The sequence below is a fragment of the Hemitrygon akajei genome, chromosome 7 (assembly GCF_048418815.1).
Source record: "Hemitrygon akajei chromosome 7, sHemAka1.3, whole genome shotgun sequence".
NCBI lineage: Eukaryota > Metazoa > Chordata > Chondrichthyes > Myliobatiformes > Dasyatidae > Hemitrygon > Hemitrygon akajei.
In genome coordinates, this window is record NC_133130.1 from 46,965,837 (window position 1) to 46,991,898 (window position 26,062).

The 26,062-nt window shown below is 40.5% G+C and overlaps 1 protein-coding gene across 4 annotated transcripts in view; it reads left to right on the top strand.

Moving 5' to 3' along the window:
- The first annotated feature begins 6,993 nt into the window (after window positions 1-6,993).
- LOC140730413 (TNF receptor-associated factor 5-like) overlaps window positions 6,994-26,062 on the top strand; it is a 42,329-nt gene continuing 23,260 nt past the window's right edge. For 2 of the 4 annotated variants that reach the window (XM_073050765.1, XM_073050767.1), the window contains exons 1-3: window positions 8,226-8,374; window positions 20,665-20,917; window positions 23,069-23,126. In XM_073050765.1, the coding sequence (XP_072906866.1) occupies window positions 8,308-8,374; window positions 20,665-20,917; window positions 23,069-23,126 (378 nt within the window). In that variant the 5' untranslated portion in view covers window positions 8,226-8,307. Of the gene's footprint in view, window positions 7,187-7,219; window positions 7,433-8,225; window positions 8,375-20,664; window positions 20,918-23,068; window positions 23,127-26,062 lie in introns of those variants that run through there. The other 2 variants (XM_073050768.1, XM_073050769.1) reach the window with 2 other exon arrangements.

Consider the following 26,062-nt stretch of genomic DNA (forward strand, 5'->3'; position numbering starts at 1 on the left):
GCTGCCAGGAGTTCTGGTGGAGGCAGATTCATGGAGACCTTCAGATAAGTACCTGAACATGCAGAGGATAGAGGGATATTGACATTGTGTATGCAGACATTTAGTTACTAGTTCAGTATGTTATAAAGCCATAAGATATAGGAACAGATTTAGTCCATTTGGCTCATCGAGTCATCAGGGTTGATGTCGGTCGGCAGCCGGGTCAGCGTTGTTTGCACCTGGCGTGGCGGTCACTCTTCACAGAAAGTCTGTGTTTGTGTGGCGGCTCTCTTCAATGTTGTTGAGAGGAAGTTTTCCAAATACTGAGATCTATATAATTATTGGACTGTAGTTTATATTGGTCACCTTCAGTTTTCTGTGCTTTCTTTCTTATTGCCAACAGGCAGATGGGTGATATGTTACGTTTTGTGCGAGAGATGGGTTGGGGGTTTGGGGTCTGATGTTCTTGTTGGTGTTTTTCTGTGTGAGTGGTCTGTTAGATTACGTGTGAGAGAGGAGTTAGGGGGTTTGATGCTATTATCACAGTTCTTTTTTTGAGAGGGAGAGGATTTGGGTTTGATATTTAAACTTTTTTTCTAAGGAAGTGGGTTGGGGGTTTGTGGTTTGATGTTTTAGCTGCTGTTTTCCATGTAGGCGAACTATTATTTTTTTGTGGGGGGGGTGGATGGTCTAGATTTTGTGAGTTTTGTTTCTTTTTTTCATAAGGGGGGCCTGATGTCTTTCAACAACCCCTGTGTTTTTTCTGTATTTCATGACTATCTGGAGAAGACGAATATCAGAGTGGTATTGTACATGCATACTTTGACAAAACAATGAACCTTTAAACCTTTGAACTCCTTTTGCTGCACTGTTATACTGATACATCTGACTTCAGCTTTTTCTCAAACTGCAAAGTTAATTCTATCATATTATGATCACCTGCTCCTCAGGATTCCTTTACCTTAAGCTCTCTAATCAATTCTGGTTCATTGCACAATAATCAATTCAGAATAGCTGATCCCCTAGCTGCTCTAAAAAGCCATCTCATAGGCATTCTAGAAACTCCCCCTCTTGGGATCCTGCACCAACCTGTTTTTTCAGATCTACCTGCATATTGAAATCCCCCAAGACCATCGCAACATTGCCCTTTGGTCATATATTTTCTGTCTCCTGTTGTAATTTGTAAACTCAAGAGTTCTGTGACCAGTAACTCACCTCTTAATTCCCCAAAGCCAAGAATGGAATCGAGAGTATGATGGAATAATCTGTGCTTGCCTGGATGAGATTTGAGCTACTCTAAAGAAGCTCAATATCATAAATACATAGCAGCCCACTTGACAGGAACCCCATTGACAACATTCATTCACTCCACCACCAGCACACAGTAGAGCTGCATGATGCACTGCAGCAACTCAGCAAGACTCCTTGGACAAAACTTCCCAAACCTCTATAGCTAGGACAAGGGCAGCGAAAGTGTGGGAAATACCATTCAATTACCCTCCACGTCAATCACCATCCTGACTTGGGGCAAAATCCTGGAACTCTTTTCCCAACAACATTCAGGGTATCCCCACAGTTCAAGAAAGCAGTTCATTACCACTATCTCAAGAGCAGCTAGATATGGGCAATTAAATGCTGGCTCAGCCTTCAAACACACATGTTCCCTGAGCTGCCAGTTCTGAGTCCAATTGTCTTAAGACAACTAAGTGTTTTAAAAGTTCACAGCTGATAGTGATCTTTAATTTTCATCGTCACCTTTCTACTAAGCCTTAATCTCCAAATATGGAGCCTTTCCACTGTAAATTTCCACACTTCTAAATATAAGTGTTGTATATGTGCCTTAGCCATTCATCATCAGGAAGAAAGTGGTGTCTCCATTTTCCCAGTGAGCGGAGAGACATAACAAACAACTCACTGATTTACGATGTCAAATGTCTGTTATGTCGCTTTTTTTGAGCTCTGTGCCTGAAGATTGCAAAGATCCCGGGTCACCAGGCACACAGCCGCAGATATCCCAGCTCCCCCGATGACACACAGGTCTCCTGTTGTGACACCGACCCTCGATCTGCCCATTTCCAGAACCATGAGATCCTAGGCTTCTGAATTCGAGCTGGAGTCTTATGCTGAGCCTTTGGCATGCCAAACAGCAGCAAGTTATGGAACCCCGAGAGCGGGACCCATTTCCGCAAAGAACTGTAGTCAGCATGTAACTCCAGGTCAGGGTCTTCAAAAAACCTTGAAAGGGAAAAAAAATAGAGATATTACAGATGGAAATAATGCTCCTCACACGTGGCTTTCATACTATTTACTATTTACACAAATACAACAAACTGAGTTCCTCCAAACTATAATAAATCAATTACAGTATATATATATTGAGTAGATTTTTAAAAAACGTGCAAGAAACAGAAATACCGTATATTTAAAAAAAGTGAGGTAGTGTCTAAGGGTTCAATGTCCATTTAGGAATCGGATGGCAGAGGGGAAAAAGCTGTTCCTGAATCACTGAGTGTGTGCCTTCAGGCTTCTGTATCTCCTACCTGATGGTAACAGTGAGAAAAGGGCATGCCCTGGGTGCTAGATGTCCTTAATAATGGATGCTGTCGTTCTGAGACACCGCTCCCTGAAGATGTCCTGGGTACTTTGTAGGCTAGTATCGAAGATGGAGCTGACTAAATTTACAACCCTCTGCAGCTTGTCAAGTCAAGTCACTTTTATTGTCATTTCGACCACAACTGCTATGTACAGTACATAGTAAAAATGAGACATTTTTCAGGACCATGGTGTTACATGACACAGTACAAAAACTAGACTGAACTACGTAAAAAATGGAAAAAAAATACACTAGACCACAGACCTACCCAGGACTGCATAAAGTGCACAAAACAGTGCAGGCATTACAATAAATAATAACAAGACAATAGGGCAGTAAGGTGTTGATCCAGGCTCTGGGTATTGAGGAGTCTGATAGCTTGGGGGAAGAAACTGTTACATAGTCTGGCCGTGAGAGCCCGAATGCTTCGGTGCCTTTTCCCAAATGGCAGGAGGGAGATGAGTTTGCGTGGAGTCCTTCATAATGTTGTTTGCTTTGCGGATGCAGCGTGTAGTGTAAAGTCCATAATGGCAGGAAGAGAGACCCCGATGATCTTCTCAGCTGACCTCACTATCCGCTGCAGCATCTTGCAATCCGAGATGGTGCAATTTCTGAACCAGGCAGTGATGCAGCTGCTCAGGATACTCTCAATACAACCCCTGTAGAATGTGATGAGGATGGGGGATGGGAGATAGACTTTCCTCAGCCTTTGCAGAAAGTAGAGATGCTGCTGGGCTTTCTTTGCTATGGAGCTGGTGTTGAAGGACCAGGTGAGATTCTCCGTCAGGTGAACACCAAGAAATTTGGTGCTCTTAACAATCTTTACCGAGGAGCCGTCGATGTTCAGCGGGGAGTGGTTGCTCCATGCCCTCCTGAAGTCAACAAGCATCTCTTTTGTTTTGTTCACATTCAGAGACAGGTTGTCTGCACCAGTCCGTTAGCTGCTGCACCTCCTCTCTTTAGGCTGACACGTCGTTCTTACTGATGAGACCCACCACGGTCATGTCATCGGCGAACTTGATGATGTGGTTCAAGTTGTGTTTTGCAGCACAGTCGTGGGTCAGCAGAGTGAACAGCAGTGGACTGAGCACACAGCCCTGGGGTCCCCATGCTCAGTATGATGGTGTTGGAGATGCTGCTCCTGATCCGGACTGACTGAGGTCTCCCAGTCAGTAAGTCTTCTTATCACTTGGGTTCTTTATCCATACAAATAACAACTACAGATGCCAATCTTCTTATTAATGATTGCTTATTATCACAATCATTGCTGTTATTCCCTATTAATGATTGGTTCAAAAAGTTTAATAATTCAGGTGTGACTCACTCTCAGCAAAGCTCCTGAAAAAGCAAAATAAAACTACAGACAATTGAAAACAGAAAGTTGGGAATATTCAACAGTTCGGGCAGCACCTATGGAGAAAGAAGAGTTAATTCTTCAAGTTTATCTCAACAAAGAGATTCTGGCTTTTTCAGTGGCATGTTGAAGATCTTTGTCGTCTATGCTTTTTAACAAATGTTAATAGCTTGCCAATATCTGATATGCTCCATGGCATTAATGTACCTTTAAGAGTAGAGTATGAGGTGGTATGATCTTTAATATATAGATCTACCATTGGTTGAGATCCTACGCACAGATGCTTTTCATTGATTGCAGCTCGGCATTCAACATCATACTACCGAACAAGCTGACTGTCAAGCTCCACAATCTAGGTCTTAGCATATCAACCTGTAATTGGATCTTAGCCTTCCTCACTAATTGTACCCAGAATGTGAAACACATCAATCCCCATAACTCTGACCAGTGCCCTGCAGGGATGTGTACTGAGCCCACTTCTCTACTCCCTCTGCCTGTAATTGCATTCCTGCTCATGCTACAAACTCATTCATCAAATTTGCAGATGGCACAACTGGGATCACAAACAATAATGAATCTGCACGTAGTGAGGAAGTGCTGAAACTATCCCACAAAATGCTGGAGGAACTCAGCAGTCCTGCTGAAGGGTCTCGGCCTAAAATGTCGACTACTCTATTGCACAGATGCTGCCTGGCCTGCTGAGTTCCTCCAGCATCTTGCGTGTGTTGCTTGGATTTCCAGCATCTGCAGATTTTCCCTTGTTTGTGCTGAAACTGTCTGATTGGTGCAGGAACCACAATCTATCACTCAATGTCAAGAAGACAAAAGAAATAATAATTGACTTCAGGAAGGCAAGAGGTCCCAAACAAGCCCTACTATTATAAATGGTGAAGTAGCAGAGAGGGTCTCCAGTTTCAGATTTTGGGTATGAACATCACCAAAGAGCTCTCTCGGTCCGTCAACACAACCTCGATAGTAGGGAAGGCACAACGTCAACTATACTACCTGAAGTGCTTAAGGAGAGTTAATCTGCCCCAGAAATTGCTGGCCAACTTTTATCGATGTTTGATGGAGAATATACTTACATACAAAATGATAGTATGGTACTCTAACTGCAGCAAGTCAGTTCACAAAGCACTCCAACGGGTGATTAGGGTGGCTCAACAAATCACTGGGACTCTACTACCGAACTTTGGAGACTATCTACAACTCTCAATGTCTAATGCTTGCTCAGAACATCATTAAAGACCCATTGCATCCCAGACACAATCTCCTGCCATGTGGTAGTAGATACAGAAATACCTTAGACTGAAAAACAGCTTCTTCCCAAGGACTGTTGTGCTACTCTCTAGCTTACAAATGGCCTTTGAGTTTTATGGACTATCAAAGTCACATATTACAAGTAAATATGGGATTTTTTAAAAATTTAAGCTATACTGTATGCATTACAAATATCTTTTGCATGGACTAGAGTAGCACTATAATCTCATTGTCTTGAGCAATGACAATAAAGTTCTATTCTTTTCTCAGAAAATGATAAAATCTACATGTTATTTGTTTGCCTTGCAAGCAACAATACCAATGAATGTAATGAATGCAGTTAACAGTGATAGTGCATTAACCGCATTCCTACATTTCTCTTCTGTGTCCTCAATGCTGCCTGTTGTCTCACACAGTCACTTCCTAGACCTCATAGTCACAATATATTCCTTCTCCTGATCACCTTCCTACCTTTGTTTTGCTTCCACACAGGATTGCCGAGGACTGAGATGCAGGTGCATGATTGCATAAACTTACACTTTTCCTCTTGCTTCCCATTATATTATGGCCCTCTACACCAGTGGCACGCCTTGTTCATTCTGTTCATGCTTTACAATAACCTTGTCTCAGCACCCTATCCTCACTGTGTTTTCTGCAGTAGTTGCTCTCAGTAAAGTGGGACCAGGAAGTATAAAAATCGCTCTGCCCGCGTAGTCACTTCTATTTCAAATAAAGGAACAAAATAACAAAAATCAGATGAGCTGAACTGGAATAAAATTGAAAGGCGAATACCAGGAACATGACAGAAGGAAAAAGGAAGCTTCACACAGAACTCCTCACTGTGATAATCAAAAACAAAAAATGCTGGAACCAGATGGAAATAGAAAAGAAGTTAATATTAAAGGTCGAACGTCATTCTTTTTTCTGACCTGCTGAGTGTTTCCAAAACTTTATGATTTTGTTTCAAATTTCCAGCAACGAGACTATTACAAACATGCCATCGAGCAAATGTTGTTCAGGTTCAACTTCAAATTTATTGTCATTCCACCTGATACACAATTGTTGTCGTCGTTCCTTACCACATCTTGAGGTGTGTCAGGCAGGCAACCTTGTTGGTTCTTTGGCATTTTTGTCTGTTTTTACGAGGCCGAGTCACTAGCTCAACAGTCAACCCAAAACGGATGGAAAACGTGCAGGGAGCTGGCTGGATTTGAACCTGGCACCATTCGCCTTGAAGTCAGGTGAAGATGCCACACTACCAGCTAGCTATATACATGTATACAGCCAAACAGAACAATGTCCCTCCAGATGAAGGCACACAACACGGTATATATAACTCACACACAACACATAAACCAACATAACACAAATAATAACATATATTCCATAAGACTGACATTCAGCATAAGGTGCATTTACAAGTTAAAAGTGTTGCAGCCAATTCCTTCAGCAATGTAATTTATATAAATTAATTCATTCTGAAACTTCAGCTACCCATTCCCCACATTTTAAAACTCCTACTCTACATGCAAATCGTCTCTCTCCTAAGGAGCCTCCATGAGATCCACCTCTCCAATCAAGCTATTGATACTTTTTAATCTTTCCTTCTTTGGCTGGGCGGGTGTCCATTATTTCTACCATGATCCCATGAAGTACGTTTGGATTTAATTTTCCACATTAAGTGCTCTGTAAACGCAAATAGTTACTGGTTTCCTGTGGTATTTTATGTTCTCCATATAAATAAGTATCTGCAAGAACCTCCTTCGGGCGGAGTGACTTTGTGATTGGACAACGGAAGCAGCTCTTAGTCTTTGGTTCTATTATAAATGCACATGCAAATTAATAGTGGAAACCACCTAATTCAGATTACATTTGTGTTCTTCATTAGTGGCCTTGCTTTGTGAGCCTCTCCTAACAGAGGGAAGGAATATTAACAAGACACGCTTATAGTGGCTCATTTGAATATGCGGCGTCAAGATCCATAATGGCAACATTTGACGGTAATGCAAATATGATTTATTGACAGATGGTAATACTGTGGCTTTATGTACAGTTAAAAGGCGAAAGTAAAAAAAGCCAACTCAAAATCTAGAGGTAGACCGTGGTCGTGTCTCTCCTTTTACAGTCAGTTTCGTTTTAAATGTTAAGAGGATGTGATACTTCCTGAAACAATGTGTGATCGTGCCTTCGGAGTGCTGGGCGGCGTACTGAGTTCAGCCCGAGCCCGTTTCGACCGCATGCGTAAGGTAAGAGGGACTCGGGTCCGGGACCCATTGGATCATAGTGAGAAGTGGATTGCTGCTGAATGCTGGCGATCTGATCTTGATGTGAACAACATCATCCCGACTTCACTGGCGAATTTCAGGAGAAACCTATTAGTTCCAGACATGGAACAATTATTACACATTGTAGCTCTTAAACTGCTGGAGTGGAATTCGGGGACAGCTCAGCTCTCGGGGATCTCATTCGCCTTTAAAATGGCGCGGATCAGCACTCTCCGAGCAATGCTATGTTTATTGTGAATTTTTTTCATTATAGAAATGCTCTGTGCAAATTGGCTTATACTTTGACCTCGGACAGAGCCATCATTTTTTCCGTTTAGTGGAACTGGCTGACCCCCCCTCACCATTTACATTAACCTTGAAGTTGGTGATTGGCACTAGAAAATTCCTTATACACTGGTAATCACAGTACCGATGCTATTTCCAGATATCACAATTAACACATTCATTTTTACTGTATAACTTGAGTCTACCAAAATGCTTTAAGTGAAGGGAAACTATATTGAAATATGTTTATCAGAAATCTAGAGATTGCAATTGGTGGTGTCCATTTGTATATTGGGCTTGCCCGTTTATTTCCCACTATAATACGGGTTGAGTACCCCGCCCCCCGTCCGAAATTCCAAAATCCAAAAACCTCCGACATCTGATTTTTTTGAGCGCTGGCATGGCGTCATAAATGGAAAATTCCACAAGGCGCTGGGAAGGTTCCCAGGCGACAGACAGGTCTGAAAAGTAACCTCGTGTGTAATGAACAGAAGCTGGTGACAATTAGAAAAACGCTGCATAAAACGAAAAAGGAAGATCTTAATGAATAGCGTCAGCGTCGGAGTGAGCATATGCCGCTTAACGGTATGCTGACCATGAAACAAGCAAAGATCTATCAAAATGAACTGACAAATGAAGGTAATTGTGAATATTCAGCAGGCTTGTTGCAGAAATTTAAGAAATGGCACAGCATCAAATTTTTAAAGCGTTTGCTGATCGCGCAATTCTTGCGCCAGAAAAAGTCAACAAAGCTAATTGTTTTATACCTTACATAAAACATACTGTAACATTTTAATCAGAACACGGCATCATGGTAGGTGAAGACTGAAAGTCTGTTGCTGTTTAGTGTAGTTTAACAGCTGATTCAGGTATTCTCCCGATGCCGCCGTTCTGCCTTTTTTTTACCCTTCATACGTTATATATTCATTATATTAATGACATGAAATATTTTTACTGTTAGTGATGAACAGATGTGAGGCAAAGACTGCTTACCAGCAGCACATAAATTGACAGTTGGAAAGGATGGCCGTCCTAAGCTATCTCATTGTATATTTTAAAATCAAAAATCTAAAACACTTCGGGGCCCCAGGCATTTCGGATAAGGGTGCTCAACCTGTATTAGCTACCGGTTAAGATGTGAACTGAAGTAGCGAGCAGACTAGGTCACAGGAAAATTTACTGTTACTCCCAAGGTTCGTTGTTGAATGTGAATTATTCAGCAAGATCATGGGATCTGCTAGTCCAGTTAGTCTGCACAGCTGATATAATTCGTTACCAATGGGCATTATTTGTTGCTAGACCTGATCTGGAAGATTAAGATGCATGCTCTATCATTGGCGACTTGGTAGTGAGTTCACAATTGCTTGGCTTCACAAGACAGAGAGCCATGATGGAGGGATGTCATTCTGATTGGAGGTGGCGTTCCTCATGGATCAGAGCTTGAAATGGACTGATTAGTAAGTTAGTGGTTGGCACAAAAATTGGTAGAGTTGTGTATAGTGAGGAAGGCTGTCCAAGATGTCAGTGGGATATTCAGATAGTTGGAAATGTGAGCAAAGAATTGTCAGATAGAGTTTAATCCTGGTATGTTTACTTTTTTCCAGAATTTACCCTCACATGCTCAATTCTTCAATATAATATAAAGGTACAGCACAGGAACAGGATGCCCCACGATGTCTATGCTGCCCATCAAGTAAAATTAAAACTAAACTTATCCAACTACATATGACCCATATCCCTCCATTCCTTGCATGCTCATGTGCTTGTCTAAATGCTTCTCATATGCCATAATTGGTTTTGTCCCAGCACTACCCCTGAAAGCAAGTTCCAGGACCCTTAGGAGCAATAATTTTCAGAAGGATTTTGCAGTCTGTAAAAGAGGCCACACAATTAGAGTGATAAAGAAAAAATGCTTTCATCTGTGAGGGTGTTAGGTACAAGTGTCAAGAAGTCATATTGCAGCTGTAGAAAACTTTGGTGAGGTCACATTTTGAGTCAGGTGATCATCTGTCATTGCGTGACTATAGGAAGGACATTGTGGCTTTGGAGAAGGTGCAGAAGTTCACTCAGTTGCTGACTGGATCAGAGAGTATTAACTATAAGGAAAGATTGAACTAACTTGAAACGTTTTCTCTGGAGCACTGGAGCTGAGGGCAGATGTGGTAAAAGGTTAATACAGTATGAAATGCATGGATAGCATTATTCTCAGGAATACTAGTGGACAGTGTTCTGGTGAGATCTAGAATGTTTAAAGCAGTTGGGTGGGGTAAGTTTTTTCCCCCAACCAGGGAGTGCTGGTGCCTGGAACTTGCTTTCAGGGGTAGTGCTGGGAACAAAACCAGTTATGGATCAATGGAAAAGAGTATTCAGTCAACTTTTCAGGCTGAGACCCCTCTTCTGGACTGAAGAAGGTTCCTGGCCTGAAACTTTGACTGTTTATTCTTTTCCATAGATGCTGCCCAGCCTGCTAAAGTTCCTCCAGCATTTTGTGTGTGTTGCTTTGAATTTCCAGCATCTGCAGACTTTCTCGTGTTTATAAGAAAAAAGATTTGATGTTTAGTTTGTTATCATCTAAGAGTGTTGTGTACAAACCTATTCTCAAATATTATCTGGAATTAGATCTTCCAATCCTACCAGTTATAAACAGTAAAAACCATGTGAAACATTTAAAACAGCAAAATCATATCACAGTGAGTCAATCTTCATTGAATAAGCAATGGCCTAGGAATTGGCTTGTGTGTAAATTCAGGGATTAACTCAAACTTGTGTCCTTGTACCTATTGCATCATCAGTTTACAGGTAGATTGCTGGCTGCACATTAAGGAAAGGAGATAATCAAGGAAGTGTGAGTGAAGGCCAGTAGAGTCACAATGCTAATTTGGGAAGAGAACTCCATTTCCTGTACTTCCATGTTCAAATAAAATACTGTTTCTGGCAGTTTCTCTAATGTCTACTGGTTTAGCTGACCAAGTGAAGGAGAGGGAATTTCCTATCAGGCCGACCCAAGTCTAGTTGTTACAAATGGGGGTTACTCTTAATCTTTCATGAAATGTCCATGCTTACAGTACATAGATGTTAAGGAGTCCAATTGCCACTTCAGTTGTTAATTCCCTTTAATATATTAATCAACACTATGGGAATGTACATGCCAAAGTGATTGGGGTACCCAGTCACATCTTCACCCTTTTAATGGGAAAACCAACTTTTTGTCGTCATAGTTTATTAAGGAATCAGTTTTACTTCTAATTTGAAATTCATTGCAATCAAAAATAAGAAGAAATAAAATTATTAAAAATAAGAAAAATGGATATTCAGCTCTATCAATTCATAATAACACAATAGAATTTGCCCAGTATTGGTAAAAAGGTTTACTATTCTCACACATAATGAGGTACAGTGAAAAACTTGTTTTTCATCCGTACAGACCATTCAGTACAACAGTTTACAATAAAAGATTACAGAATAAACTGATACAGTTATAGAGAAAGTGCATTGCAGGTAGACAATAAGGTGCAAGGTCATAACAAGGTAGATTTTTGTCTCTATTGTCTTTTGAATTTTTTGATAAACTTCTCAATCACCTTGCAATCAGTGATGAGTTTTAGTTTGCCTATTAAACAAATTTAAATTTCTCATCATTGCTTTCAGATCCTGCTCCGACTCACCTGTTCTTATCTCTGCAGCTTCCTCCAGTTCTGAAAACTTACAAAAATTCTGTGACATTTTGCTGTGACATAAACTGTTCATTCATTGATCCTTAGCCATCAGTTTCTAGGGCTTAAATCCTGATATGCCCTCCTTAACCTCCCTCTATCCTTCAGGTGTTTCTTAAATTATTGGTTGCTCTTGAGCTGGCCAGGGTGAAGATAATTGGACAAGTCTCCCATTAGTCAAACCTAGTGATGACGCTTTAGTAAGTGACTGAGGTTGTTTGATCTGCACATAATTCATCATAAACCATCAATCATTTACTGCATTTTTATAAGATGCTACTCTGCTATTATCTGGATAAGTTGCTGTAGTTTTATGTCCTCTTTAGTCTGTTTTCTGACTTAACTGACTTTGCTCAGTGAATTGTTATGAATTATTTGCCAACACCCACTCCTTCTTTGCCAGCTGTTGTTTCATATGTGATAGCATCAAGGCAGCATAGAAGGAAGCCACTTGACACATAGTGCATGCCAACTCCAGAGCAATCCAGTCAGTCCCACTTCCCCACATGTTTATTTCCTGTCTTTTCAATTCCCTTTTAAAATAATTGATTGAGTTCACTCTGACCATTCTCACTAACGTATGCAAAATGCTGGAGGAACTCGGCAGGTCAGGCAGCATCCATGGGGAGGAATTGATGGTTTGGGCCAAGACCCTTCATCAGGACTGGAATGGAAGGGGGAAGAAGTTTTTTCTCTAAAAACTAGTATCCTCCTTCTGAATTTTTAGTCCTTTGCTGCCCATTTCTAAAATGTTCCTCGCTCTCAAGAATTTCTTCTTATGTGATACTCTTCCCAATTTGGATTGATCAGTCAATATATACACTCAGTGGCTTCTTTATTAGATACACCGGTGTGTCTGCTTATTAACGCAAATATCAGCCAATCATGTGGCAGCAACTCCATGAATAAAAGCATGCAGACACGATCAAGAGGTTCAGTTGTTGTTCAGAATAAACATCAGAATGGGGAAGAAATGATTGACCATGGAATGATTGTTGGTGCTAGATGGGGTGGTTTGAGTATCTCAGAAACTGCTGATTTCTGGAAGTAGATGTCTTGCTCGGGAACGACCTAGCAGGTGGGGATATGTACCCAGCAGTGAAGCTGACTAGCAAGCCTACCAGGACTGAGGACCCGCCCATAGTTTCTGAAGTTAATCCCGCCTACGCAGTAACTCGAAGCATGGCCAGAAAAGCAGCAGAGACAGGCGCCAGTTTAAATGAGTCCAGCGTTGATTTAGCTGAGATGTTTTTACCAGCCCTATACCAAGAGGGGTTAGAGGGTGGTAAAACGGAGAATAGTAAGTTTCTCTTGAGTTTACAGAGAATGGTGCAAAAAAAAACACCCCAAAAAATAATGAACAGCGATTCTCTGGGTGAAAATGGCTTGTTATTAATAGAGTTTAGAGGAGAATGGCCAGATTGGTTCAAGCTGAGAAGAAGGCAACAGTAACTAAGATAATCATGAGTTACAAAAGTGGTGTGCAGAAGAGTATCTCTGAACACACACACACCTTGAACCTTGAAGTGGATGGGCCACAGCAGTGGAAGAAAACATACTGGGTTCCACCCATGTGGCCACTTTATTAGGTACATTCATGTACCTAATAAGATGGCCACTGGATGTAGACTAAGGTCTCTCTAGTTCCCTTCATGCATGTACTTGATAGTTCCCCATTTATGCTTTGGCCTATTGATAAACCACAATTTGGACGCCTGTGGATTACTCCCATCCATGTATCCTTTCCCCAGTTACTCAGTATTTCCACCCAGATTGATTTTACATTAGTATCCACTATATCTGCACTATACTGTGATATTTTCATTGATTAAGAACACTACTCAACATCCTTTCCCTTCAGACCTAAAATATATTGCCTCTAGTACTTATGCCAGCAACTTAATTGGAACAGCTTTTGATCCGTGGTATAAACCTATTGTAATATCATATACTGCTATCAAATTTCCCAGCAACTCCTTGGCTCTAAGAACAACTCCAGCTTCTTCATGCTCAGCTGGATGAGCACTGGAATCATTCTGGTAAATCACGTATTTCCTAAAGTGTGGCAACCAAGTGGATGCATCAATCTAACTTTAAAAAGTGTCAAATTTTGTCTGATTGCATTCCTGATGTGGCACTTTTGATTTTGTTACATTGAAGGCAATCCAAGACTTGAAAGTTTAACTTTGGATTTAACTGAATTTGTTTGCTTTTCCTTCATCTGGTGTTAGTGAGGCAAGATAAAGATTGGTAGCCTTACTCATTTGCTAATACCAGCAAAAGTTAACTTAATTTCATGCCAGGAATTAGTATGGATTTTGCAAATTTAATATAGAGATTAGTTGGAGCTGGCACCACAGAGGCTTTATTCAATTCCATAGGCGACAGAAAACTGATCAAGGTAGCTAAAACTGCTTATTGAATTATTTTATGCATCCCTTATGAGTTGGAGTGCTCCTGTGGTGCATGAGAAATGTGATTTGGTCTTGCACCACCCCCAAACAACCTCTGCAAATGCGCCTATCATATGCAACCCATCTTGTTTATGCACAATTCACACAATGCATTCTTTATCAAGATGACTCAGCAGCATTTACATATTCAAATAACTCTCTCTGTCCCTAACCAAATATATTTCAAAAATAACTTAATGGGATATTTTAGAAAGATAGCATCAAAATTGCAAGACTCAAATGTAGAAAAAAAAGCTGCTTTATTTCTGAAATGTATGTACGTTAGGTTATGAGACAAATTATGATACTGTACATGTTTGTAACTTCACCCTAACATAAAACAATGTAACCCATGACTTAAGTAGACAAAACTACCCTTCAGTAAGCCTTCAATATTTTTTGGGAAAAGGAGGTCTCATCCTTGACAAACAAGAGAAAAACTGGAGATGCTGAAAACCCAAGCAGCACACGCAAAATGCTGGAGGAACTCAGCAGAGTTTCTGTATTTCTTGCAGTCTATAAGCCTGGAGTTGGGATGTTTGCAACTCTGCTATAGCACTATTAGCTTTAAAATAAAGTTGTTTGCTTATAAACCCACAGGAAGTTGAACACAATGTTCACAGGTTTTACAATAATACTGTAATTCATCAAGATATAAGATTTAAGATTTAAAATTATAATCTAAATACATATATTTATACCTATTTATTATCAATATTAATTTGTTTTGCTGATAAATTATCAAAATAGAAATTTTAAAAATGATGTACCCACAACTCTGGATTTTATCATGGCACAATCTATTATTCCAGGCAAACGAATGGCAAGTAAATGAGTAAGACTTGATGGTGCTAGTAGCATAATCTCTTTATGACCATGCAGCAGTAGATGGTGTCAGAATAAGGCAGAAGAATTGCAATCAGTTGCAAAGCAATAATGCTCAGAATTGACCTGTCACATTCCCCACTCAGATTTAATTGTTGCTCGGGTGAGAATTTCCAAGTTTCCGACATTTAATGCTGGTATCAGTAGAATTCTCATACACAGTAAACTAGAAGGAAAATTATATTTCTGAAACACTAGAAAACTAGAATTTGGCAATATTAAGGAAGAAACAAAAATCATTAACTTCTGTAAAATAGATGTTTACATTTTAATATCCAGATTTGGAATATTTCTGATGAACTCTCTCTCACACACACTCTCTCTGCAACTGGCCAATACCATAAATTCAAATGATCCACCCCTCTCCCCCCCCCCCCCCACTCCACTGGAGGAAGTTGCAAAGAGCGCCGTATACTTTGGAGAAGGGATTAAATCCGAACGGCAATACCGTAATTATAGATTCCACATTGCACTGCAATTTGGTAATTACTATGAGGTTTGCTGAGTAAAAAGAGAGCGAATATTAATTGTTTTATCATGCTTTTTACTGGAATCGTTAGTCCCAGTATTACTTCGCAAGTTCATTTCTGTGCAGAAAAGCTCGCTCTTACTCTTTCAGAATTGATCACTGCTTGTTACGGCAACAACAGCTTGCCATTTTCATCATCAGTACTCTACACAAACTACCTAAACAGGAGTCATGGATAACTTGAGCGTTGTGAATGCCACATACAATTTAACGGTGACAACTTTTCTCAGTAAATATCCTATTCAAGAAAATGCTCTGGAATATCTTCCAGTGTTTCTGAAGAACACTTTATTGAATTACGGGAATTTAGATAAACCTGTATTTTTGTTTTTATTTTCAGTCTGGTTGAAACCTGCTATGTTCCAAGTAGTAGCCAATAATAATCTGCAACCTCTGTAATATAAACGCTGTGAGCGTGAAGTGTTCTTGACTCCTTCCTGCTGTTTTGGCTGGCGTTGACAACTAGGTGAATTGGGTTTTCCAGCTATCTGAACTGTAGCAGAGTTTGATAGGTGGCCTTCATGCTGCGACCGAACTCGTCGCTGCTTGGATTGAGTTTTTTGCTGATGGTGCTGCGGATGTGGTGACGCTGCGGCTTCCAGGGATTGGGCGGAGAGCACGGGGATTTCCGATCATTTCATGCAGTCGGCCCCCGACTGCTGGCGAGTGTGTACGCGCTTCCTACCCAGCCCTCACGTGGGCTTTGGCCAATTGCAGTACATGTTGACTTTCAAAATAAACACATCTTTCCATAGTGGGGTGGAGGGTAGAAACAAGGAAGCGTTTTTTCCCGAGTTAAAGTCTTAAAATTGTGGTTTTCGGGACTTAGGCGTTTATTTAGGGAAAAAATAAATTATTAATTATTGGAAATGATATTAAGGAAAAATACTTAGAGGAAATGTGAACAGCCGTCACTTTTTCTTTTAAAGATCTGCAGATTGGTATCTTTTTAAAGTAGTTTTTGCAGTATTACACTGGTTTCGGGCACAATTCTTTCAGTGAAAACTATTTGAAAAGGTTAACCGCATAATCCCGTCGTGATCTGCCTCGTAAACCTGGGTGGGAGAAGGGAGGCCGGGACTTGGGTACGGTTTTAGGCAAATAGGTAATGGACGTTCAGCGGGTTATGGTAATATACAGAATGTCCCAGGACACATCGATTTATCTCTGTCTGGATTTACGGGCCACCCCGTCCACTGAACTTAAAATTCATAATGAAGAAACTGAAGTTTTAATGATGAACCGCAAAGAAAACGTTTCATCACAGAAGCAACTGTTGTTAATGCCAAATCACCCTCTTCCCCACCCCCACACACACACATACACACATACACATATTTCTTCTACTAGTGAGTCACTGGGTGGTTATTAGGAATGGTACAAGTCAAAGCTAACCTAATGGTATCGAAGTCCATTGCAGCATCCCAATAGCCATATGGTGGACAATTGCCAACCATCAGAGATGGGGGGAAAATTAAATACAACTACTTAATTCGTTACTATGTATGTCGATAGCTAATGATAATGTTATAGCGGTAGTTCCATCTCCCTAAACCAGATGGGCTATGCTGAGACCACATCTGATCTTTGGCTTAACCCCATGGTCATAAACAATGTCTGATTTTAGCATAAAAGTGAGTTCATGAAAGTTTCTCTCCCAAAGTTACTTCTACTATTTTGTTCTTTAGAAATACCAACATACCTGCTATGTTTTTACCTCATTTTTGTATTTTAGTTCTTACCAAATGTGCTAATTTTATATTCTTGATACATAGAATGGCCGAGGAAATAACTGTGTACAATAGAGGTTATAGCAAAGTACAGGTGGGTACCATAGGTTTAAATTGAAGGAAAGGGATGGTTAATTTGTGTTTATTGTGGAGTGTACCAGTAAGTGCAAGGGGATACTGAAATAGATTCCTAAATGCTGAAATACACAATTCATAATTTAACTTGTCTGTCATTTTCCCTTCAAGTCAGGGATTCCCAATGCAGGACACAGGGACCCCTTGCTTAATGGTATTGGTCCATGGCGTAAACAAGGTTGGGAAACCCTGCTTTAAGTGGTACTAAAAAAGGGGAATACCAAGTTGGCTTTAATACAAAAATGTAAAACAGAAGCACAGAAAAGAAAAAAAATTAAATTTAAACTTCTTTACTCTCTGAGTAAAGCAGTTCCCCCTTGTATTACCCCTAACATTAGGAATGTTTCAAATGCTTTACTAAATTCCATGTGTACAACATCCACTGTCCTTCCCTCATCTATCATCTTCATCTTAACTGAAGTTCTTGTATAAACATATAACAATTACAGCACGGAAACAGGCAATCTCGGCCCTTCTAGTCCATGCCGAACGCTTACCCTCACCTAGTCCCACCGACCTGCACTCAGCCCATAACCCTCCATTCCTTTCCTGTCCATATACCTATCCAATTTTAATTTAAATGACAATATCGAATCTGCCTCTACCACTTCTACTGGAAGCTCGTTCCACACAGCTACCACTTTCTGAGTAAAGAAATTCCCCCTCATGTTACCCCTAAACTTTTGCCCCCTAACTCTTAACTCATGTCCTCTTGTTTGATTCTCCCCTACTCTCAATGGAAAAAACCTATCCACGTCAACTCTATCTATCCCCCTCATAATTTTAAATACCTCAATCAAGTCCCCCCTCAACCTTCTACGCTCCAAAGAATTAAGACCTAACTTGTTCAACCTTTCTCTGTAACTTAGGTGCTGAAACCCAGGTAACATTCTAGTAAATCTTTTCTGTACTCTCTCTATTTTGTTGACATCTTTCCTGTAATTCGGTGACCAGAACTGTACACAATACTCCAAATTCGGCCTTACCAATGCCTTGTACAATTTTAACATTACATCCCAACTCCTATACTCAATGCTCTGATTTATAAAGGCCAGCATACCAAAAGCTTTCTTCACCACCCTATCCACATGAGATTCCACCTTCAGGGAACTATGCACCATTATTACTAGATCACTCTGTTCCACTGCATTCTTCAATGCCCTACCATTTACCATGTATGTCCTATTTTGATTAGTCCTACCAAAATGTAGCACCTCACACTTATCAGCATTAAACTCCATCTGCCATCTTTCAGCCCACTCTTCTAACTGGCCTAAATCTCTCTGCCAGCTTTGAAAACCTACTTCATTATCCACAACGCCACCTATCTTAGTATCATCTGCATACTTACTAATCCAATTTACCACCCCATCATCCAGATCATTAATGTATATGACAAACAACGTTGGACCCAGTACAGATCCCTGAGGCACTTCACTAGTCACCGGCCTCATCCTGACAGTTATCCACCACTACTCTCTGGCATCTCCCATCCAGCCACTGTTGAATCCATTTTACTGCTTCAATATTTATTCCACTGTTTCTTTCTGGCTCTCTTAAATACTAGTATGCTACATGAGCCCAGCAGCAAGGTGATGAGGACTGTTTCATTCACTGGTAATTCTGAAATCTTCACACACCCAAGGCCAACTGATAGAATGCTGCATATTTCAGCATCAAAAATAGGCTGCACAGTGCATCTTTTGGAGGATGGGGCCGAGGTCTGTAATGGAAGCTGAAAATATCCAGCAAGTTGGGGAAACATCTGTATTTGCGAGATCACTGACTGGGAGCATTAGTTTGTGCTGAGTAGTTGTATTTCATTTCAGATTTGTATAAGTTGATTTGGGTCCTTGTTGTGTTTGGGAGTGGGCGGTATAATGGAGACATACAGTTTGAATGAAATGTGGAGATTGGGATTGGGTTTGACATTTTGTATGTGGGATTGTGGGGGAGTGATGGAACAGATGAGAAATTGGTATTCCTGTTGCAGAGATTAGGATTGATGGTGGTAGAGGGAGACTATGTGGTTGGTGATGATTAGGGTCTGAAATTTGTGTGGTTGCTGAATCGTGGAATTGGGAGTGAAAAGAACAGGTGGTAATTCGGGAGAGGGAGGCAGAAGGTAAGGAGGCTGCTCTGTAGAAGTAGGCCTAGAGTTAGAGAAATAGAAACAGGCTCTTCAGAACAACTATTCCATGCTGACCACAATTACCATCTAAACTAGTTCTGATGGATGAAAGTTGGTAATTAACCTATTTGGCAGGCTTCTTGCTCTATATTGCCCAGGGTGCCCCCAGGACAATAAGGTCCTAGTTCCCTTGCAGCAGATCAGAAGGACCATTCATCCCATGTATTCCTGATGTGACTAATACAGCAGGGTGCAGTGTGACTGACGTCCAGAAGAGCCCAGTTGAATTTCCTAAGTGACATGAAACAACATTGATGATCCAAGAAGAAGTGATTTTTGATCTCAACAGAATCAAGAAGAAGCATTTTAAGTAAATAAAATCCTAGGTAGGCCACTTGCTATTTTGTGTGAGAGTTTTGAAATCAAGAAAATGGAAAAGTTCTAATAATGCAATGATAGTTACCATTAAATGAAAATGTACTTGTGCTCCTCTCCTCACTTGAACTAATAATACTTATTCAGCCTTTCAGATTTCTGGGTAGAGTTACTGGCGGATGTCGTTTTAGGGACTAGACAAGGTGAAAGAGTGCTGTAAATAACCTCTGGATCTTTACAAAACTGTTACAATTAGTGCCAGAGGGTTTAGTTGGAAACTTTTTTGAAAGACTATGTGCAGAGAATATTCTTGGAGTGGTTGGCAACCTGAAAGTTTGTTTGTTGTGAATGGCGGAATTAAATTTATTTTAAATTGTAAAGACTGGGAGAGATGCTGGATATGGTTTTTAAGATGATGGACAGGCATTGTTCAGTTGAAACAAACTTCAGTTAATGAGTGAGGTTACTGATGTAGAGAGGGGAGGAGCTCGAAGGAAATTTTCAGCTGAAGTCTAACACACTGGGAACTTCACACTTCCCTAACCCAGGAACAAGAAAAACTATTATAATAGATCAATTTATACCTTCATTGAGATGAATCAAACTGTTCTAAATGGCTTTCATGAAGGAGTTTTCCAGTGTGTGTACAGAACTTGTTAGGGCATTGGAAGAAACTTGTTGAACATATTACCTATTGCATAAATTAAACCATTTAGCCCTTTTAGGAGTTTTGTCCCAATGTTATGTAAATACCATATTTGAAATGGATTGATACTACTTACAGTTTAATGATGTATGTATGAATGGAGGCTCCTCCATAGAATCATGTTAAATTGACTTCCATAATGTGTAACTTTTAATTCTTGGGAATTGTGAGATTTCCTTGCAAGACGTTCCTGACAACAAAACTTTAACAGTTATTGAATCAATTTTAGATTGTATTTACATTCTATTAATAATCTTTTAAACACTCTTTAGGTTTGTTGAGCAACAGAACACTGATGGCCTCCAAAGAAATTCCTGGTGTCAGATCAAGTGTGTTTATTCGTCAAGATAGTTCCAACACATCACTGTCTTTAGGGTTTGACCCTCATCAGGATGGATTAAATCTTCAATTTGTGGAACCACTAGAAGATCGGTACAAATGTGTCACTTGCTCCTTTGTTCTATGTAATCCTTACCAGACTGGATGTGGGCATCGATTTTGTGAAAACTGTATTGCAGATTTAATGTAAGTATTAACATCATCATTGATATCCATTTCCACTTATCTGAATTTCCACATCGGTGCTGCAATTTGCTGATGAATGCATAATATTCCATTCTTTTCACAATCCCCTCAAAAACGAAGTAGTGCACCATCACTGAGTAAAATTCATGTACAAGTTAGTAGGTTGGTATTTCCACTGCACAAGTGCTAGTTAGTGATCATCTTCAATAGGAGAGGGTCCAGTCATTTATCCTTGACATAATGTTGACCTCTAACAATCACCTGAGGGGAGGGGTTCAAACAACTTTACTGGACCTGTCAATAAATATTGTGACTTCAGGAGCAGTTCAGAGGCTGAATATCCCACAGTGATGCTGATCTCCTGACCTCGCAAGCCTTTCTACAATGCACTTCAGAAATATGGTGGGGTACTGAAAATCAACAAGACAGAGAAGTTGACGGTCTCAAATAAAAATAGAAACTGCTGGAAATAATCAATAGAGCTAGCTGTGTGTTTACAATATTTTCAGTTTTTATAGCTGTTTTATTTCATTTGCCTTGGTGAGTTTAACTCTGGCAATAATGCAGAAAGTTCAGGACAAAGCGGTCCATTTCATTTGCACCCTATCCAAACCAAAACCTTTCTCTCCCCACTTCTGAACTATGGTGGCTGCAATCTGTGACATTTATGAAATGCTACTCACAAACACTAAACTGAGTTCACTTACCCTAGCCAAGAATGTCATAATCAAGAAGTATATGGGCACAGGCTGACTGTAGCCTGCTTTATGCTGCATCGCATTTGGCTTGGAATTACATTGCTGTCTCTTCATCATCACTTAAGTCCTGAAATCCACCGCCCACTCAATAACACTGAGCATTATTTTCACCTGGAGGAGTACAGTACGCAGCCAGAGGTGGAGGCGGAATCAAATGCAGTTGTGTCTAAGAGGCAATAAGGCAGGCACTTGTAGAGCAAGGTAGAGAAGAATATGGTGTTAAGACAGGCAAAAACATGGCCATGGTTTCAGTGAGCTGAAGTGCCTGATTTTGTAGTGTATGACTCTTTGACTATAATTACCATTCAAAGTAAAACTGGACAAAAATGCTCAGCTGTGCCTTATCCTGTAAATACATTTTTTAAAAGTTACTCTATTAGAAATCTGCTCTTTGCTCTTAGGTACTATATAATTTTGGTGTATTTAATTCCAGAATTTAAGAGTAAATGCCTTTACTCTTTCATCACATACAGGAACAGAGACATTTGTTTTTCCCCTTTTCTTGGTGACAGATGGCTCATTCGGTGATGACAAGTTGTAGCCAAAATAGTTGAATACATCCAAAAACTCTGATTTTGTTTTAAATGTTATAGGATTATTAAATATTAATTCAAAATAAATTTATTATCAAAGTACATATGTGCCACCATATAAAACCCGGAGATTCATTTTCTTGCGGGAATAAATCCATAATAGAATAATAACCATGGTAGGATCAATGAAAGACCACACTGGCTTGGGCTCTTCAACCAGTATGCAAAAGACAACAAACTGTACAAATGAATGAATAAACAAACAAACAAGCAAGCAGCAACCATTGAGAACATGTGATGAAGAGTCCTTGAAAGTGAGTCTATAGGTTTTAGGAGAAGTTCAGTGATGGTGCAAGCGAACTTATCTCCACTGGCTCAAATGCTGATGTTTGAGGGGTAATAACTGTTACTGAACCTTCTGGTATAAGTCCTGAGGCTCCTGTACCACCTTTCCGATGGCAGCAGCGAGAAGAGAGCATATTCTGGGTGGGGGGGGGGGGGGGGTTCCCACGATGGATTTTGCTTTCCTGTGACAACATTTCACGTAGATCTGCTCAATGGTGGGACAGTATGGTGCATAATTCTATACCAGGGTTTCTCAATCTGGAGTCAATGGACCCCTTGATTAATGGTATTGGTTCATAGCATAAAGAAGGTTGGGAACGCCTGTTCTATACTATTAATTAATTATGGTGGTTTAAAATCATAGAATTGATTATATACGATCATTTTGTGGAGGTATAAACAGTAAAACCATGCATAGCATGAAGTTATACAAGGAAAGTTTTTGATCTTGTGGACAATTGATTCTGTGTATTTTATTACCTAATTAGTTCTTTTGTTTTTAAAATGCTTCCTAGAGAGTCAAACCCTATTGGCTTTTGTCCTATTGGTCATGAAGAGATTCATCCAAATTTGGTAAGATAAAGTTATAAACATTTTATGGGAAAACAAAGTTAATCAGAGCCGTGAAATTCTTCTGATTGGGGAAATAAGGTGATAATCTTAAAAATAATACTCTTGAAAGAATCCACATTCAAAGCTGTACATTTTCAAGATTTGTTCCTCACAATGAAGTACTGCAAAATTGAATAAAACATTTCTTGTTTGTTGAAAGAATAAGTTCACTCAGTTTTGAGAAATGTATGTGTCATTTAGAAAAATGCTAGTTCAGTGAAATAATTTTGCAGATGTTGGCTGCTCTTTGTGTCCTCACACTAATATACCATGCCTAAGAACGGAAGGTCACACTTTGGGTTAGTGGTAACGGGTCCCTGAACTCTGTTGTATTGACCGGAAGTAGTTACTGTTGTAAAGGGTAGGAGGGAACGTGAAACATTAAAGAGTACAGTAACACAATAAGGAACCAAGATGTTGTGCTGAACGATATGAACCAACCCCATGATCAAATTAAACCCTCCCTCCTACATAGCCCACACCCCTCAATTTTTCTTTCATCCATGTGGTTAAGCGTATTAAATACCCTTAATGTAACTCTCTCATCCCTGGCAGTGTATTCCCACTTAGGGTGTCTCCCCTAATCTTTTCTCCGCTTACCTTAAAAGGATATCTTCTGGTATTAGCCATTGTGTTCCTGGGGAGAAAATGGCACTGGCTCTCCACTCTGTGCCTCTTATAATCATGCACACCTCTATCAAGTCACTCCTCATCCTCCTTTGCTCCAAAAGGAAAAGCCCAAGCTCACTCAACCTTTCTACATAAGATATGGTTTCCAATCCAGGCAACATTCTGGTGCATCCCTTCCACACCCTTTCAATATTTGTGAGACATGATTCCTAAATATGGGTATGGATTCAGTTGGGGAAATGTCACATCTGTAATCAGTTAGTGTTTTCAAGAGATAAGATGATATGCGCGTAACTTGCCCATATTATACTGCTCACATGTTACACTGTCCATATTATATGCAACTGCAATATATCTTCCAATGAATAGAAAAGTAGACTAAAGAGCATCCCAAAGGCAGAAGGAACATAGAACATAGAATAGTACAGCACAGTACAGGCCCTTCGGCCCACAATGTTGTGATGACCCTTAAACCCTGCCTCAAATATAACCCCACCTCCACCTTAGATTCCTCCATATGCCTGTCTAGTAATCTCTTAAATTTCACTAGTGAATCTGCCTCCACCACTGACGCAGGCAATGCATTCCACGCACCAACCACTCTCTGAGTGAAAAACTTTCCTCTAATATCCCCATTGAACTTCCCAACCCCTACCTTAAAGCCATGTGCTGTTGTATTGAGCAGTGATGCCCTGGGGAAGAGGCGCTGGCTATCCACTCTATCTATTCCACTTAATATCTTGTATACCTCTATCATATCTCCTCTCATCCTTCTTCTCTGCAAAGAGTAAAGCCCTAGCTCCCTTAATTTCTGATCATACTGCATACTCTCTAAACCAGGCAGCATCCTGGTAAATCTCCTCTGAACCCTTTCCAATGCTTCCACATCCTTCCTATAGTGAGGCGACCAGAACTGGACACAGTACTCCAAGTGTGGCCTAACCAGAGTTTTATAGAGCTGCATCATTACCTTGCGACTCTTAAACTCTATCCCTCGACTTATGAAAGCTAACACCCCATAAGCTTTCTTAACTACCCTATCTACCTGTGAGGCAACTTTCAGGGATCTGTGGACATGTACCCCCAGATCCCTCTGCTCCTCCACACTCCCAAGTATCCTGCCATTTACTTTGTACACTGCCTTGGAGTTTATCCTTCCAAAGTGTACCACCTCACACTTCTCCGGGTTGAACTCCATCTGCCACTTCTCAGCCCACTTCTGCATCCTATCAATGTCTCTCTGCAATCTTCAACAATTCGCTACACTATCCACAACACCACCAACCTTTGTGTTGTCTGCAAACTTGCCAACCCATCCTTCTATCCCCACATCCAGGTCATTAATAAAAATCACGAAAAGTAGAGGTCCAGAACCGATCCTTGTGGGGCACCACTAGTCACAACCCTCCAATCCGAATATACTCACTCCACCACGACCCTCTGCTTTCTGCCAATTTGGAATCCACCTGGCCAAACTTCCCTGGATCCCATGCCTTTTAACTTTCTGAATAAGCCTGCCATGTGGAACCTTGTCAAATGCCTTACTAAAATCCATGTAGATCACATCCACTGCTCTACCCTTATCTATATGCCTGGTCACCTCCTCAAAGAACTCTATCAGGCTTGTCAGACACATTCCGCCCTTCACAAAGCCATGCTGACTGTCCCTGATCAGACCATGATTCTCTAAATGCCTACAGATTCTATCTCTAAGAATCTTTTTCAACAGCTTTCCCATCACAGACGTAAGGCTCACTGGTCTATAATTACCCGAACTATCTCTACTACCTTTTTTGAACAAGGGGACAACATTCGCCTCCCTCCAATCTTCCGGTACCATTCCCGTGGACAACAAGGACATAAAGATCCTAGCCAGAGGCTCAGCAATCTCTTCCCTCGCCCCTTGAAGCAGCCTGGGGAATATTCCATCAGGCCCCGGGAACTTATCTGTCCTAATGTATTTTAACAACTCCAACACCTCCTCTCCCTTAATAACAATATGCTCCAGAACATCAACCTCACTGATAATGTCCTCACCGTCTTCAAGGTCCCTCTCAATGGTGAATACCGAAGAGAAGTATTCATTGAGGACCTCGCTCACTTCCACAGCCTCCAGGAACATCTTCCCACCTTTATCTCTAATCGGTCCTACCTTCACTCCTGTCATCCTTTCGTCATTCACATGATTAAAGAATGCCTTGAGGTTTTCCTTTACCCTACTCTCCAAGGCCTTCTCATGCTCCCTTCTTGCTCTCCTCAGCCCCTTC